The sequence below is a fragment of the Heterodontus francisci genome, chromosome 2 (assembly GCF_036365525.1).
Source record: "Heterodontus francisci isolate sHetFra1 chromosome 2, sHetFra1.hap1, whole genome shotgun sequence".
NCBI lineage: Eukaryota > Metazoa > Chordata > Chondrichthyes > Heterodontiformes > Heterodontidae > Heterodontus > Heterodontus francisci.
The window spans coordinates 78,789,568-78,807,250 of NC_090372.1; the positions used below are offsets into that span (position 1 = coordinate 78,789,568).

The 17,683-nt window shown below is 39.7% G+C and overlaps 1 protein-coding gene across 5 annotated transcripts in view; it reads left to right on the forward strand.

Moving 5' to 3' along the window:
- plekha8 (pleckstrin homology domain containing, family A (phosphoinositide binding specific) member 8) overlaps positions 1-17,683 on the forward strand; it is a 127,508-nt gene that overhangs the window by 70,644 nt on the left and 39,181 nt on the right. For 4 of the 5 annotated variants that reach the window (XM_068059558.1, XM_068059576.1, XM_068059595.1 and 1 more), the window contains 5 exons: positions 6,992-7,144; positions 11,041-11,081; positions 11,895-12,031; positions 13,783-13,963; positions 15,001-15,086. In XM_068059558.1, coding sequence (XP_067915659.1) covers positions 6,992-7,144; positions 11,041-11,081; positions 11,895-12,031; positions 13,783-13,963; positions 15,001-15,086 — 598 coding nt within the window. The remainder of the gene's footprint in view (positions 1-6,991; positions 7,145-11,040; positions 11,082-11,894; positions 12,032-13,782; positions 13,964-15,000; positions 15,087-17,683) is intronic. The other variant, XM_068059566.1, reaches the window with a different exon arrangement.

Here is a 17,683-nt window from a genome sequence, read left to right on the forward strand (position 1 = left end):
AAACAATAAAATCTTTAGAAACATTATCAACTTCAAAGGAAACCATCTCCATCAGGAAAGACAGCATTTTAGATGAAACTCCAATTGTTTACAAACTTTTAGCATCTTTTGTAGGAGGTTTCTAATCCAAGGATTTTTATTATACGACCAAGATGATTCCAAGTTCCAGTTCACGTCAATAAACATTGAAAAGTTTTCCTTAATTTAACAGGTTAGTTAACCTTAACAGTATAAATTTAATTCAGCCTTATTAACTTATAATACTTAGCAACTACACACATGACAGAATAGCACGTGCTTTTTTTTAAAAAGATAGGTGAATTACATCATTTTTCTTGTTCTTTCTTCAGACGCCTTTCAAATGACTGTAATAAAACCAAAAACTAAAGAAAAAGTTATTTAATATTCTTACAACAAAATACTTAACACCAGCTCCTTACACAAACTTTAATCTTTCCCATATCTCCTTTGCTTATCCAATTTTTTGACATTTGCTACTTAAAAACTGTCAGTAAAACATGTCTTCAAGTTCAGACTGCAAAATAAAGCAATAGCAGAGTTTCCAATTAAAGTAGTGTTTTAAACTTCAAATTGGATTTCTGCCAGACAGACCTTCAAGTCTGAAGCTTATCTCTTTAAAAGATTGTTCATTGCCTTTTCACAGTTGCAAAACCAACTTAAAAAAATAAATAAAACTTTAACTTAAAATATAATTCAAGTTTATATCCCATTCCTGGGTGTACAATCTTAAATTAAAATGCACACACTCAACAATCACTTTTCACACTCATTCAATTCCAAACAACTTAATAGACTCATGCTTTCAACATTAAAGCCAGACAACAAAGAGTTAACAACAGTCAATTCTACAGAACACAAGCTGTACATCCCAGGGACGTTCAATTCATTCGTCGAAGCTTCCAACATTCACACATTTGAATCAAAAGACACAGTAACTTGTTTTTTACTCTAAAACATAGTCTTTTATGTCACTCTGCCATAAACTTAGTGAATGCTTTTCTTCTTTTTTTCACCACTCCCTTTGTTTTGTGGCAGGATCGTGGGGATTCCAATTAGATTAAATCATCTTATCAATAAATTTCTGGTTCTTAACAGCCAAATGGCACGTAAGGGACCCCTCCGGTCCCCGGTCGAGCTCTGCTTTTTCATTGGCCGTACTTGGGTAGGATCAGCACTGTTTTTTACTCTACTCTCAGAGGTTCGCCTTTCAGTCTACTCTCCGAGGTCCGCGACTTGTCGTAACTATCCCCAGTGCGACTTGTAATGAACAATAATTGTATACTCTCAGAGGTCCGCCTGTCAGTCTACTCTCAAAGGTCCGTGACTTGTAGTAGTTAACCCCAGCGCGACTTGTAGTGAACTATTCACTCTCAGAGGTCCATGACTTCTAGTGAACTAGTAACAGTCCACTCTCAGAGGTCCACCTGTCAGTCTACTCTGAGGTCCGTGACTTGTAGTAAACTAACCCCAAAGCGACTTGTAGTGAACTGTCAACTCCACCGACTATTGGGTCACAAGCCTATCACAACTTTACAACAAACTTATGGTAACTCATACAATACCCGATAACGCGTTCTAATGAGCTGCCTACCACCGTTTGGTGACTGGTCAGACCCCTCTGCAATTTGGATATCCTAGTCGCTGAACACCACCACCCGGTCCCGGGGAAAATGAGTAAATATACTCACCCAGTACTCCGTTGATGGTGGGCGCTCTTCGATATCCTGTTCATCCTAAGTTCGGGATCAGGCTCCAGCCAACTTATCCTGGCAGTCACATGGGACTAAGTCCTCTTAATTCAGGCTCAGGCGCGGGATTACAGAAGAGCTGACTTACACCTGATCCTGCCGACTATGCCAATTGTTAGAGTGGAATTGACTAAAATGAACCACTCGATGCTCGGGTCGGTTCCAATCGTCAAAGGCTATTATTTTACACTGGTGGGAAGTAGGACGCTGGGCTTACCATGCGCTTCTTCACTGAACAAAGGAAAATCCACAACAGATATACAGTTACTCAGCCCATCCCGGCTGGACACAATCCAATCATAACAGTTATTGATTACATACATTACATTGATTACCAATAAGATTACTAATTAGGTATCATGTGGTTGTGGGGATAGCTCGTGGTACACCCCTGACTATCTCAGGATGTTTACCAGGCTCCCTTATCAACTATCCTTGAGTCTTCACAATGAATCTTTCTACCTCTGTCAGGCCTGCTTTCCTAGCTGCTTTGTGCAGTCTGCAATTAGACAGAGCAGCTGTCTTATGCACTGATATGAGGGGCCCTCTTTGGTCAGCCTAATTGCCTGTGCGAAGCAGCACCATGCTCAAGGCTGCAAGCTAACTAACCTGTCCCACAATGCCTTGGGTAAATACTCCATTTTGTAACAACATGTGGCGACACTTTCATCTTGTATATATGTGTATATTTATTTAGCTGCATCGGCCACAATTTTCCCCCTACAGTATGTTTATAGATGTGATCATCCCACAGCTTAAGAGTATGCTTGGAGAGAGGGAATGGGTGATTGCCAGGCACTCAAAAAGAATCAGGCAAGTAGTGCAGAACACCTGTGAGTGCATATCACTCTTCAACAGGTATTCAGTTCTAAATACTGATGAGAGTGATGGTTAACCTGGGGAGTACAGCCAGAGCCAAGTCCAGTGCACCACGGGTGGCTCAGCTGCACAGGAGGGTACAGGAAAGACTGGAGGAGCCATAGTAATAAGTGATTCAATAGTCAGTGGAACAGACAGGCGTTTCTGTGGCTGCAGACATGAATCCAGGATGGTGTGTTGCCTCCCTGGTGCCAGGATCAAGGATATCACTGAACGGCTGCAGAGCATCCTGAAGGGGGAGGGTGAACAGCCAGCAGTCATGGTCCACATCGGAACCAATGACATAGGTAGAAAGAGAGATGTGGACTTGCAGTCAGAATTTAGGGAGCTAGGTAAGAACTTAGCAAGCGGGACCTCAAAAGTAGTAATCTCTGGATTACTCCCAGTGCCACACGCATGTGATTACAGGAATAGAAGAATAGTCAGATGAATGCGTGGCTGGAAAGATGGTGCAGGAGGGAGGGCTTTAGATTCTTGGGACATTGGGACCGGCTCTGGGGGAGATGGGACTTGTACAGGCCGGACAGGTTGCACCTGAACAGAGCCAGGACTGAGTTCCTTGCAGGACATTTGTTAGTGCTGTTGGGGAGGGTTTAAACTAAGGGATGGGAACCTGAGGGTAGATTCAGTTGGGACAAAATCAGAAATGAAAATGGAAGGTAGAAAATTACTGGATGAGTCTGGAAAACAGAGGAAACAAAAGTTAGAAAATAAAAAACAGAGTTTGGCAGTGCTTATGAGCATCTATTTCAATTCAAGGAGTAGAGCAAATAAAGCAGATGAGCTGAGGGCACAGATAGACACGTGGCAGTATGATGATATAGCTTTTACAGAAACATGGCTTAAGGGACAGGAATGGCAGCTCAATGTTCCTGGTTACAGGGTTTTCATATGTGATAGGGAGGGGGATAAAAAGGAGGGGGAGTGGCAGTTTTGGTCAAAGAAACAATTACAGCTGTGAGGAGAGATGATATGCTGGAAGGTTCATCAAATGAGGCCATATGGATCGAGCGAAGGAAGAAAAAAGGGGCAATCACATTGCTGGGAGTGTACTATAGACCCCCAAACAGTCAGAGGGAGATAGAAGAGCAGATATGTAGGCAAATCTCTGAGAAGTGCAAGAACAATAGGGCAGTAACAGGAGATTTTAACTACTCCAATATTAACTGGGATAGTTTTATTGTGAAAGGAATTGAGGGAGCAGAATTCTTGAGGTGCATTCAAGAGAACTTTTTTGGCCAGAATGTTGCAAGTCCAACAAGAGAGGGTGCAGTTTTAGACTTAGATTTAGGAAATGAAGATGGGCAGGAGGAAGGAGTGGCAGTGGAGAGCATTTTGGTGGTAGTGATCATAATTCGGTGAGTTTTAACATCTTTATAGAAAAGGACAGAGATAGACCAGGGGTTCGAGTCCTCAGTTGGAGCAAGGCCAATTTTACCAAGTTGAGGAGTGATTTAGTGAAAGTGGACTGGAAACAGCTATTTGAAGGTAAATCAGTGTCAGAGCAGTGGGAGGCATTCAAAGGGGAGATTCGAGGGGTTTAGAGTAAACATGTTCCCACAAAAAAAAAAGGGTGGGACGGCCAAATCTAAAGCCCCACGGATGTCAAGGAGCTTATGGGATAAGATGAGGCAGAAAAGGAAAGCTTATGTCCGACACCGAGAACTCAATACTACAGAAAGCTGAGAGGAGTATAGAAAGTGGAGAAGTGAAATCAAAAAGGAAATTAGAAAAGCTAAGAGAGGGCATGAAAGTATTGGCAAGCAAAATCAAGCTGAACCCAAAGATGTTTTATCAATATATTAAGAGTAAGAGGATAACTAAGGAAAAAGTAGGGCCCATAAAAGACCAAAAAGGTCACCTGTGTGTTGGTATTGTTAATGAATACTTTGAGTCTGTCTTCAGAAAAAAGGAGGATGATGCAGATATTGTAGTTAAGGAAGAGAGGTGTGAAGTATTGGATGCGATGAACATAGGGTGAGAGGAAGTATTAATGGGATTAGCATTCTCGAAAGTTGATAAATAACCAGGGCCGGATGATATGTACCCTAGACTGTTAGAAGTAGCAAGAAAGGGAATAGCAGAAGGTCTGACCATCATTCTCCAGTCCTCACTGGATACAGGTGTGGTGCCGGAGGATTGGAGAACTGCTAATGTTGTACTTCTGTTTAAGAAGGGAGCGAGGGATAGACCGAATAATTACAGGCCAGTCAGTCTAACTTCAGTAGTGGGCAAATTATTGGAATCAATTCTGAGACAGGGTAAACTGTCACTTAGAAAGGCATGGATTAATTAAGGACAGTCAGCATGGATTTATTAAGGAAAGATGTTGTCTGACCAACTTGATCAAATTTTTTGAAGTAGTAACAAGGAAGATCGATGAGAGTAGTACAGTTGATGTGGTCTACATGGATTTTAGCAAGGCTTTTGAGAAGGTCCCACATGGCAGACTGGTTTAAAAAAAAATCGCATGGGATCCAGGGAAATGCAGCAAGATGGATACAAAATTGGCTCAGTGGCAGGAAACAAAGGGTAATTGTTGGTGGGTGTTTTTGTGACTGGAGGGCTGTTTCCAGTGGGGTTCTGCAGGGCTCAGCACTGGGTCCCATGCTTCTTGTGGTAATATATTAACGATTTGGATGTAAATGTAGGGGGCATGATCAAGAAGTTTGCAGACGACACAAAGATTGGCCATGTGGTAGATAGCAAGGAGGATAGCTGTAGGCTGCAGGAAGATATTGATGGTCTGATCAGATGGGCAGAAAAGTGGCAAATGGAATTCAACCTGGAGAAGTGTGAGGTGATGCATTTGGGGAGGTCAAACAAGGAAATGAAATACATGATCAATGGGAAAATACTGAGAAATATAGAGGGAGTGAGGGACCTTGGAGTGAATGTCCACAAATCCCTGAAGGTAGCAAGACAGGCTGATAAGGTGATTAAGAAGGCATATGGGATCCTTTCCTTTATTAGCTGAGCTATAGAATACAAGAGCAGGGAGGTTATGCTGGAACTGTATAAATCATTGGTTAGGCCACAGCTTGAGTATTCTGTGCAGTTCCGGTTACCTCATTGCAGAAAGGATGTAATTGCATTAGAGAGGGTACAGAGGAGATTTACAAGGACGTTGCAGGGACTGGAAAAATGCAGCTATGAGGAAAGATTGGATAGACTGAGGTTGTTCTCCTTGGAACAGAGAAGGCTGAGGGGAGATCTGATTGACACATACAAAATTTTGAGGGGCCTGGATAGAGTGGAGGTGAAGGGCCTATTTACCTTAGCAGAGAGGTCAGTGACTAGGGGGCATAGATTTAAAGTGATTGGTAGAAAGATTAGAGGGAGATGCGGAAAATCCTTTTCACCCAGAGGGTGGTGAGGGTCTGGAACTCACTGCCTGAAAGGATAGTAGAGGCAGAAACCCTCAACTCATTTAAAAGGTATCTGGATATGCACCTCATGTGCCGTAATCTGCAGGGCTATGGACCAAATGCTGGAAGGTGGGATTAGGCTGGGTGGATCATTTTTCGGCGGCACAGATGTGATGGACCAAGTGGCCTCTTTCTGTGCCGTAAACTTTCTATGATTCTATAACCTTCCTCATTTGACATTAACACTGCACACGGCACAGTGGCGCAGTGGTTAGCACCGCAGCCTCACAGCTCCAGCGACCTGGGTTCAATTCTGGGTACTGCCTGTGTGGAGTTTGCAAGTTCTCCCTGTGTCTGCGTGGGTTTTCTCCGGGTGCTCCGGTTTCCTCCCACAGCCAAAAGACTTGCAGGTTGGTAGGTAAATTGTCCATTATAAATTGCCCCTAGTATAGGTAGGTGGTGGGGGAATATAGGGACAGGTAAGGATGTGGTAGGAATATGGGATTAGTGTAGGATTAGTATAAATGGGTGGTTAATGGTCGGCACAGACTTGGTGGGCCGAAGGGCCTGTTTCAGTGCTCTAAATCGAAATCTAAAAAAAATCTAAAAAGTTATATCAAATAAAGGAGTGGCATAATATAAAATGCATATCTCTTTTCTGAATGGTTTTTTAAAAATTAACCAATCGACCAACTATCCTGCTGTGTATGTATTTATGCTCTGATTTTCAAGGGGGATTGTCACTGTTTGGAAGAGGGAGGGAACCCAGAATCATTTTCATTGTGGTTTGCATGCAGTTCTGTCTTTTTGGGACTGAATTTCAGGAACCTATTACTGCCATTACATCATGGGTTGGCAAGCTGAGCCAATGTTTTGTCATCCATGACAATCTCCCTTCAGTCATTGGACCACCTAATGCAAAATTGTAATATTATCTATGTTTCTTTTTCCTATTTGTGTGCACACTTGATGAAGATTGATATGGCAACTCTTCTAAGATCAACTTGCAACACTTTTATGAAGACATTGGAAGAATGCATGCAAATTGCAAATGCCACCTTTAGGCCTGAACTGTTGCAACCTACACCTCCAGGTTCCCCGCACGTGGCTGTCATAAAACCAAACAGAGTATGTTTTATTTTTAAGCAAATAGATTTTGTTTTTGCATTCTAATGTGACTTTGACATAAGTAATAGGATATCTTCAAATGAACTGATGCTACATGCTGATTAAATATATTTACCTTAACTTGCCATGGCCGTTCAAATGGAGTGCAGGACACATTGCAGGAATCCTGAACAATTTATTAACAAATGCATGAGATTCCTACTTACTAAAGTTATATATGATTTAATATATTTATTTCTGTGACCTAGTTTTGTTTCATTAATTTGCTACCTGGATACTGCTAAAAAGATAGTAACAGGCAAAGTGAAAAGAGAAAGCTAATACCCAGAGGGAGAAAAAGTGATCCCTGTGTTAATGCTCCCTGGTTTTTCAGTGAGAAAGGTTTTCATCCAGGTTAAAAGAGGTATTTGATGAGAGGAATTCCTATAATAGCCTCATTTTGAGTTTTTTTTAGTCGTGTGTATTAAACGCAATGTAATAATCGTGGAGGACTTTAATCTTCATATAGACCAGACAAATCAAATTGACAAAAGTATTCTGAAAGATGAGTTTGTACAATGCCTTTGGACACTTTTCTGGAACAATCCATTACATGGTTATGATTTTCCAAAATTCCCTAGATTCCAGAACAGTCTCAGCAATTGGAAGTTGGAGGATATAAAGAGACTGCAAAGAGAGATAGACAGGTTAAGTGAGTGGGAAACAAGGTGGCAAATGGAGTATAATGTGGGGAAGTGTGAGGTTATTCACTTTCATAGTAAGAATAGAAAAGCAGAATATTTTTTAAAAGGCGTGAACGTAGTAAATGTTGATGTTCAGAGAGACTTGGGGGCACTCGTACAAGGGACACAGAAAGTTAGCATGCAGATAGAGCAAGCAATTAGGAAGACAACTGACATGTTAGCCCTTAGTGCAAGGGGTTTGGAGTACAGGAATAAGGAAGTCTTGCTACAATTGTATAGGGCTTTGGTGAGACCACACATTGAGTAATGTGTGCAGTTTTGGTCCCCATATTTAAGGAAGGATATACTTGCCTTGGAGGCAGTACAGCAAAGCTTTACTAGATTGGTTCCTGGGATGAGAGGATTGTCCTATCATGAGACGATGAGTAAATTGGGCCTATACTGTGGAGTTTAGAAGAATGAGAAGTGATCTCATTGAAACATACAAGATACTGAAGAAGCTCGACAGGGTAGATACTGAGAGTTTGTTTCCCGTGGATGGGAAATCTAGAACATTGGGGTGCAGTCTCAGGATAAGAGGTGGATCATTTTGGGCTGAGATGAGAAATTTCTTCACTCAAAGTTGTGAATCTTTGAAATTCCCTACACAAGAGGGTTGTGAATGTTTCATTGTTGAGTACATTTAAGGCTGAGATATAGATTTTTGGTCTCTTAGGGAATCAAGGGATATGAGGAGCAGGCAGGAAAGAGGAGTTCAGCAGATGATTAGCCATGATCACATTGAATGGGTGAGCAGGCTCGAAGGGCCATATGGTCTACTCCTATTTCTTATGTTGTTATTGCATTGAAAATAAAGTCATCTTGCACGAAGTCAGCAGTTTTCTCAATTGGGAGTGTCATCTTTAGAAATTCAGATACAAGGGTACTGAAACATTCATACGAACATACGAATTAGGAACAGGAGTTGTCCACTCGGCCCTTCGAGCCTGCTCCACCATTCAATACGATCATGGCTGATCTGATCGTAACCTCAACTCCACATTCCCACCTACCACCAATAACCTTTCACCCCCTTGCTTATCAAGAATCTATCCACCTCTGCCTTAAAAATATTCAAAGATGCTGCTTCCACCACCTTTTGAGGAAGAGAGTTCCAAAGACTCATGACCCTCTGAGAGAAAACATTTCTCCTCATCTCTGTCTTAAATGGGCGACACCTTATTTTTAAACAGTGACCCCCCTGGTTCTAGATTCTCCCACAAGAGGAAACATCCTTTCCACATCCACCCTGTCAAGACCCTTCAGGATCTTATATGTTTCAATTAAGTCGCCTCTTACTCATCTAAACTCCAGCGGATATAAGCCCAGCCTGTCCAACCTTTCCTCATAAGACAACCCACACATTCCAGGTATTAGTCTAGTAAACTTTCTCTGAACTGCTTCCAACGCATTTACATCCTTCCTTAAATAAGGAGACCAATACTGTACACAGTACTCCAGATGTGATCTAATCGATGCCCTGTATAGTTGAAACATAACCTCCCTACTTTTGTATTCAATTCCCCTTGCAATAAATGATAACATTCTATTAGCTTTCCTAATTACTTTCTGTACCTGCGTACTAACCTTTTGCGATATATGCACTATGACACCCAGATCCCTTTGCATCTCAGAGCTCTGCAATCTCTCACCTTCTCTCATCCAGCATGTCCTCTCCATTGGCTACTTGTTTTAAGCACTGATGTACAGGGAGAGCTGCAAGCTGAGGCTCATTAATGTGACCTATTTCTGTAGTGCAATCCTGGACCACAGAAAACACTAAAATAAAGTGATATCTCCAGCAGATCAGCCAGACTGTTGAATTTGTTTTTAAGTGGTTTAAATAGCCTTCTCAGATGACCTTGTATGCAAGTTAACATTAAGGTGTTTAATGTTCCTACACTATTATATTTAGACTTATCTATATATCTACTGAACCCTCTATATATGCATACAATCTTCATTCCATCATAAGGCAAAATTGGCTGTGTGTGTTGGAAAGAAATGGTTTTTCATTTTGGCATATTGTCTTATGACCCAAATGCTGAGGGTGCAAACTGTCCGATCCTACACTAAGGAGCCTTTGTACTGAGGAAGGGTTAACTAATGCTTTGTTCAGTTTCAAACCTAACCAACAGCAATGAAAAGAATGTGATCAGCATTAACAGAAAGGAGCAGCTTTTAATAACATTTGAGGGAATTGCATATCAAAAATGTAGATAATGTAATGCTGATGCATGATTTTTATGTGCATTGGATACATTATTTTAGGAGACATACCATATTTGTATGGCAACTGTTTGTATATAATTTTTAATGTCCGTGTACATATTTATTATTTTCCCAGGTTCAATTTGTAGCCTCGGCTAGTTGCCTGATCTCAGGGGCAGGGGTGGATGTGCTACAGTTACATTCAGTTTGATCCAAGAACACTGAAGCTAACTCGGCAGGCGCGTCAACCCCTTCCAGTTAGTTGAAGAGAAAAGAGGTTGAGAAAGGGGCATCCACTAAGGCAGCAGCATTAAATAGGCGCAGCTTACACCACTTCACAGTCTTGCCTGCCTCATGTTACAGCTCCTGGTTAGTCCCTCACACAAATCAGATGCTCATTTCCAAAGAAGTGCTTTTAATAAATGCAGGATGTGCTATTGTCAAGGTCTAAATGTGTAACTCCTGTTCATAAAATTGTCTCAAAGTCTCTTCCTCTTTCATTTTCGACCTTCAGTGAGGTTTGGTTAACACCTCTCATTATGCATATGTTTGAAGGTCATGCAGTTGCTCAGTGGCTCTACATGAAAGCTTCTCTTCTCCTAAACTACATAAAAAAACCTATCTCTCTGAAAAAGAAAAGCTGAAAGGAATAGTTACTGGACGATCTTAACATGTACTCCCCACAGCAGAAATTGATACATATTTGGCAGCTTCCATCTGTCTACAAGGTTGGCCTGTGTGTGAAATTCAAGTATGAAAATATTGCTATACTAGTCACACTCAAACTTGGGGTGAGGCCCAATTGATAATGGCAAAATATCAATGAAACAAACAATGAAGCATTGAAGTCAAGAAGATAGTTACTATAAAACTCATCAGCAACATTTTATAATTTGCTTATGTAATGGATGTGGGCATGTTGCCATTTTATTGTAATTTGTGTTCTTTTATAATTTTTTGCAGATAAAACGCCATCATCTAACTAGTTACAGTTGCACAAAAAGGTAAGAATTTATAGGGTATGGTTCCATGGAAAATGTATTCCATAGATCAGTAACAATTGGCATGCAATGTTAGACTTGCAGTGCCTTGCATTCAAATTTAGCAACCAATATTTGTTAAAGAGCTCCATATAATGAATGAATAACTTTTTCAGTGATTGATACTAAGTAAATATGACAAGCTTTCTATGTTAGCAATGTTTCACAGCAATAAAATGAATGATCAAGATGTTTTAAAATGTTATTGATTGAGTTGCTGCTATCGAACTATCTTGCTGCTGCCACTGTTAAGAATTTAAAATGTCGTGTTTGGCCCTGCAGACCTAAAGTAGCTGAGTAGAAACTAGTCCTTTCCTTTCTTTTTCATTTCCCCTTCCTCAATAGGGAGGGATGATTTCTTCCCTTCAAATATTTCCTGTAAGTTAATCTTTGGAATGATATTGAAGGTTTGGGAAGCAGGTTCTTTGTCACTACTCACTTGGGAATGGCACATGGTGCGGTTATCTGGAAGTGTAGGGGGAAAAACCCTTTTTTTAAAAAATGTGGAGATTTATTTGAAGGTCATTATTTGCTTGAAAATGCAGAGTCTGGAATTTGCTGAGTTGTAGCACCATAATAATGGTGAAATAATTGTGAATGCCTTACTAAAACCACTGAAATCCCCACAAATTATAGTGTTAGTGAATAATGCCACTATTATGGTAAATCCATAATTTCCTGTGACTTGTGATGCTGCTCTACCGGAACCCGGAAGGGATCATTATTTAGGTAATTAAATCATTTTTACAATTTTTCTTAAATAAAACTTGTTTACAGCAGGAATGAGCTGAATAACTGCCAGAATGGATCATCAGCAGAAAAGGCCAACGTTAAGACTCAGAAAAATTCAGAGTCAGAAAATGACGATCAGCATGAAATAAATTCAAGAAGAGAAAGCACAGAAAAGGCAGGGGGTATGTTTTCAAATATAAAGGAGTAAAGGTAGCACATCAAGCTGTTCGAGAGCAATATTGGCAAAGCCATTGAAGTAGAATTACTTGGGTGTGATCTTGATTTGAATGTTGTTTGATAACAGAAGAACCTAATGAATGAAGTACACAATAACAACATACTCGGCTTTCAAAAATTAATTAAGTACAAGTGTGTCGCTGTAGAAACACTAAACATGTCAAAGGTTTGTTTTATTTTTCCCATCCCATCAAAAGATGAGAATTTGATTGCATCTACCTGAATGCAGTTTTCAAAAAAAAAGAATGGAAGGAAATCAAGAGCTGATACTGTTTAGGTTTATGAAATCCTAAGGTCAAAGTTTTCCTCAAGAGCACCCTGTGACTTTTTTTTACCTATAAAAGTGAATGGGTGGATAGTTGTTGCATGACGAGCGCAGAAGTGCAAACCCCTGCTCCCCATCCACTCTGCCATGACTTTTTATTGACCTCCTCGGCTATGAATTCATTGTAATACTGCATTGTGTTTTGGAATTTTCTGACCTTACTGGAACCTTTTTTTTGTTGAGAAGCTACTGTGGATGTAATTCTTGCAGTGATCTGGCACTGCCTTGTAAAATTAATCCCAATTTAGCCTGTAGTTTGCATAAGAACCTTATCTTTTCAAGTACATGATAATTCTTTTATGCATGTGTTGCTCTTATAGCTATTGCATAATGGTTCAGACCTTTTGTAGAGAAATTAATTTTATAGTATGGTTTACAAAAACAGTAAATATTCTTATCAATATTCAAAGCTCAGTAAACATTCAAAAAGCATTTACATATGTTTCAAAGTAACACAACAAAAGGAATAAAAACATAAAGTGCTGGGAATACTCAGCAGGTCAGGCAGCATCTGTGGAGAGAGAAGCAGAGTTAACGTTTCAGGTCTGTGACTTTTCATCAGAACTGGTGAAAGGTCACAGACCTGAAACGTTAACTCTGCTTCTCTCTCCACAGATGCTGCCTGACCTGCTGAGTATTCCCAGCACTTTATGTTTTTATTTCAGATTTCCAGCATCTGCAGTATTTAGCTTTTATTTGCAACAAAAGGAATATTGTACAACCTAAATGATCTATCCATCTAAACAAGTGCATTTTCTATTCATTTCCCATTATCTTTTGTTCTCTATGGATGAGATTGGAGAATAAAAGCACTGTACTTTATACCATCACAGTATGCAAATTCCTAAGCTGTGCATGGTGCAACTGAGCATCACTGTGCACCGCTGAAACTGCCCTTGTAGTACAGGCTCTGCTTCTGCCATGAATGCTGGTCCTTGTTTTCTGCAAATACACTTGGCTAAAGCTGAATGGAGACAGTTGTAGCTCAGTTTTTTTAAAGTAATCTTACCAGCTACCAAGAGGCTATAAAGTCCTTTCCTTAGAATAGTAACATTTCATTTACAAGCAATACTTGGTCTTATCAGGATTTCCACTGAACCTCTTTTCAAGTATGTTAAAACCATTCATCTACAAGATGGTACAACAAATAAGTAAATGATCTTGATTGTTTTGGGGACATTGCTATTTCTACAGGAAACATCAGAAGTTTATGTTAAAACTTCATTTTAAAAATGTACATTGGATACCCAATTCAGCTGAGTCTGTTGTTTTTATGTTGCCTAATTCAAACGATTTAAAAAAAATGAAAAACTGACATCTGTAAAGTCTTGTCTAATTCTGTGTTTTTCCTTTCCCTCATTATGTAAGCAGAGAGGATGGACAACTCTGAATTAGTAGATGCAGCTGCTGAAGAGACTGGTGTGAATATTGAACTTCAACCTTCTGCAGCTGAAGATGAGATTGAGGGTAGCGAGGAACTGGGTGGTACAAGTACAAATCTTCATGCAGAAAAGGAAGAAATTCAGACATTCTTCAGTGCAATGGATCAAAGGTATGAACTGTCCGAGAATCACCATGTGTTACAAAAGATGTGTTTCCTTCCGTGAAAACAATATTTCAATTAGTTTGTGCCTTTTGGAATCAATATACTTGCCTGGTTTTAAACAAAAGGCTGAAGTTTGGCATATTTGTCCTATATCCAGTTATACTCTTTAAATAAACTTAAGTGGTTAGTGATCATTTGGAACACAGATTTTTTTCCAGAGCTTGAAATCCTCTGGATATGATGAGATGGTGTGACTTGCGTGTACCTGTATTGCAGATTCACAACTATTTTCCTTTGGAGATCTTCAGTGATCTCTGAAATGTTTTCAAAAAATATTGATAGAATTTTTTTTGGTAGAAGGATCAGGGTTCGTGCAGAATGATGGGGGGGGGGGGGGGGGTGGTGGGTGGGGGGTGCATGTTCCTCAATCTATCACTGTAACTTCAGTGAAATCCCTAGAGAAATGGCATAAGCAGCCATTTATGCAATTTCTACAGGAGATTGGAAGAACCGCCATGTAAATGACTGCTGATAATGTAAATGGGCATTTACAGTTGTGAACTAAAATTACAGTTCTATAGCCACAAACAAAACATTGAAAAAAATCCATTCTTTTGCTTCAAAGTTAGTCTCTAACAACCAAATGTTATAATCAGACCGTGAATACATGTTTCAGCTAATCAGAAAATTGATCTCGTGCTCATAGCAATCTCCACAGATGTAAACGAATTCTAATTTTGGCTATATGATGCAATTCATTTTTTTAAATTTATTTGTACAGTGATTCTTCTTAAACTAATAACCAGTCAGGTAGCATTGAAGTCTACTTTTTGATTTGTTTTGATTTTTACCAATTACACATGATATTAGAATTTGTTGCAGTGGCAATATTTGTGCCATTCCGAGTTCTCCAAGGTAGCATATCCACTTATTTATTAATTTTTATTTGAGTTTCCCTTTGTACACAGTGTTGCCTGGATTTTATTTTCCTAATCTTTTGATATTTTCCAACAGTATACATGTAAGTCTATTTTCATTTTCAGATTTAATGATATTGAATTTGAAGAAGACAATGGTATCCCTACTCTGCCATTTCTGGAATCTTGTTATGCAATAGTTCCAGTATTAGGTAGGAAATTACACATTCATTTCTGAAATATTCTTGTAGATCAATTTTAAGGAATCCACATGTTCAGTCATGGAGGTATTTGGGGACAGCTGCAGCATTTCATTCCCACCTTCCTTTAATCTTGAATTTGTTTTCTCTTGCCGGCAAATACATTTTTATCTCATAAGCACATCATAACAAATATAATTGTGCTATTATTGTATAGGTATCATTTAACCTTTTGTGATTTCTTTTTTTGTGAATAAAATTTTGTTGCCCCATATCAGCTCACAATTTACTTCCCCACCAAGTTCCTGGTGTATTATTAGTGTATGGAGATGTTGAAATGTGCAGCTGATATTGGATTACTCTTGTGAAAAAGTACTTGATTCACTTAATTTTTTGTTTAACAGACTGTCATGAGACAAATATTAATTTTGGAATTCTACTTTATACTTTATAGGGCGGCACAATGGCGCAGTGGTTAGCACCGCAGTCTCACAGCTCCAGCGACCCGGGTTCAATTCTGGGTACTGCCTGTGTGGAGTTTGCAAGTTCTCCCAGTATCTGCGTGGGTTTTCGCCGGGTGTTCCGGTTTCCTCCCACAACCAAAAGACTTGCAGGTTGATAGGTAAATTGGCCATTATAAATTGCCCCTAGTATAGGTAGGTGGTAGGAGAATATAGGGACAGGTGGGGATGTGGTAAGAATATGGGATTAGTGTAGGATTAGTATAAATGGGTGGTTGATGGTCAGCACAGACTCGGTGGGCCGAAGGGCCTGTTTCAGTGCTGTATCTCTAAATAAATACATAAGTAAACATGTCAGTAAAAGCAGCATTTGACTATTAGATTTGTCTCAATAATTAATTTGATCTTTTGCTTAATTCTAAGAAATGTTCAGTATTTAAATGGTAAGCTGCAACTGTGCATGCACTTAAAACAAGTTTGGTTTTATTGTCTTAACTACTAAATTCTACAGGAAGCTATAGATAAGAACACTTATAATTGATGATTGATACTTGCAGTGGTTCCATTGATGTGAAAGGAAGTACTGAAAAAGGCCGTTTTAGAATGTTTCTATCAAAACAGTTAACATTTTAAGGAATCAATGAGTGATTTGGTGGAAAATTTTGAAACCCACACAATCAGATTTGACATTTTAAATCTGGTACGTAAGCAAAAGGACTGTGCAGAATTATGTTATTCAGAATTATGTTATTGAGAATTATTAAAAGCAGTGCATATGAGGTACTCAAAATGAAGACCTTTATTTTTTTTATTTAGAGATACAGCACTGAAACAGGCCATTCAGCCCACCGAGTCTGTGCGGACCAACAACCACCCATTTATACTAACCTTACAGTAATCCCATATTCCCTACCTACACTAGGGGCAATTTACACTGGCCAATTTACCTATCACCTGCAAGTCTTTGGCTGTGGGAGGAAACCGGAGCACCCGGCGAAAACCCACGCGGTCACAGGGAGAACTTGCAAAGTCCGCACAGGCAGTACCCAGAATCGAACCCGGGTCCTGGAGCTGTGAGGCTGCGGTGCTAACCACTGTGCCACCCCTGGCTAATAGCTGAGCAATTCTTAATGACTTTGCTTAAGTTAATTTCTTAACAAAATAAGCAGTAGCGCCTGTTGTCTGAAGGTTGACTTAGGCATGATGTCATCAGGATGCCAGAAGTATGTCACTCCCCATTAAAATGTAAGCTGAATAAATATGTGTTGTGATTCTTGCTGTCTCATCACTTTCCCCTCCACCCCCATGAGGACATATGGTCTTCGAACACTGAACTCTTTACAGCCCTCTTGTGGACCTTAATGTGTAGTGCCCTTTTTTGGCAATATATTATGCCTAACATTGTGAAGTTAACATATGAAATAATTTAACTTATTTGAAATGCATATTGGAATGCTGTTATATATAGTAACTCTAGGAATACAAAAATAATCTAAAGTAAGGAAGGAAAAGAAACTGCAGTTCTGTTTGCAAATTCTGATAGCAGATGGACTTTTGGGACCAATTTCCTATCATGCCATAATGCAGCGAATTTTTGGCAGCAGGATTTTCCTGCACTTCTGACCTCAGCCCATTTCTTGCAATCAAGTTCATCTAAATAATTAGAGGGGTGCCAGGATCATTTATGACGTCTTTTAAGTGGCTCATCTCAGGTGTGTTGGGGAGGGAAATTGCTGCAGCACCTTCCGTGACTGGTGGTCCTGGCTGAAGATGAGTGAGAAATTCTCAAGTTGGAATTATTAAATTTGCTGCTTGAACTAATGCAATCCATTGCTCAAGTCAAAACGATCATCTCAAATGTAACCCCCACTACCCGTGGTCCGAACCAGGCTGCATGCCAGAATTACATAGAACTTATAGCACAAACGGACCATTCAGCCTATCTGATCCATGCTATTGTTTACGTTCTACACCGAGCCCCTTAAAATTACTAAGGCACAGATGGTGGGAGATGTATTGTATAATTTTATGGTATCATTTGCATCTTTTTCATTGCATTAAAAACATAGGGCTGAATTTGAACTGAAAAAACAGGTGGGTTTGAGTCAGTTGGGGGTGGAGGGGATTAAAGTGTTAGAAATCTGTTTC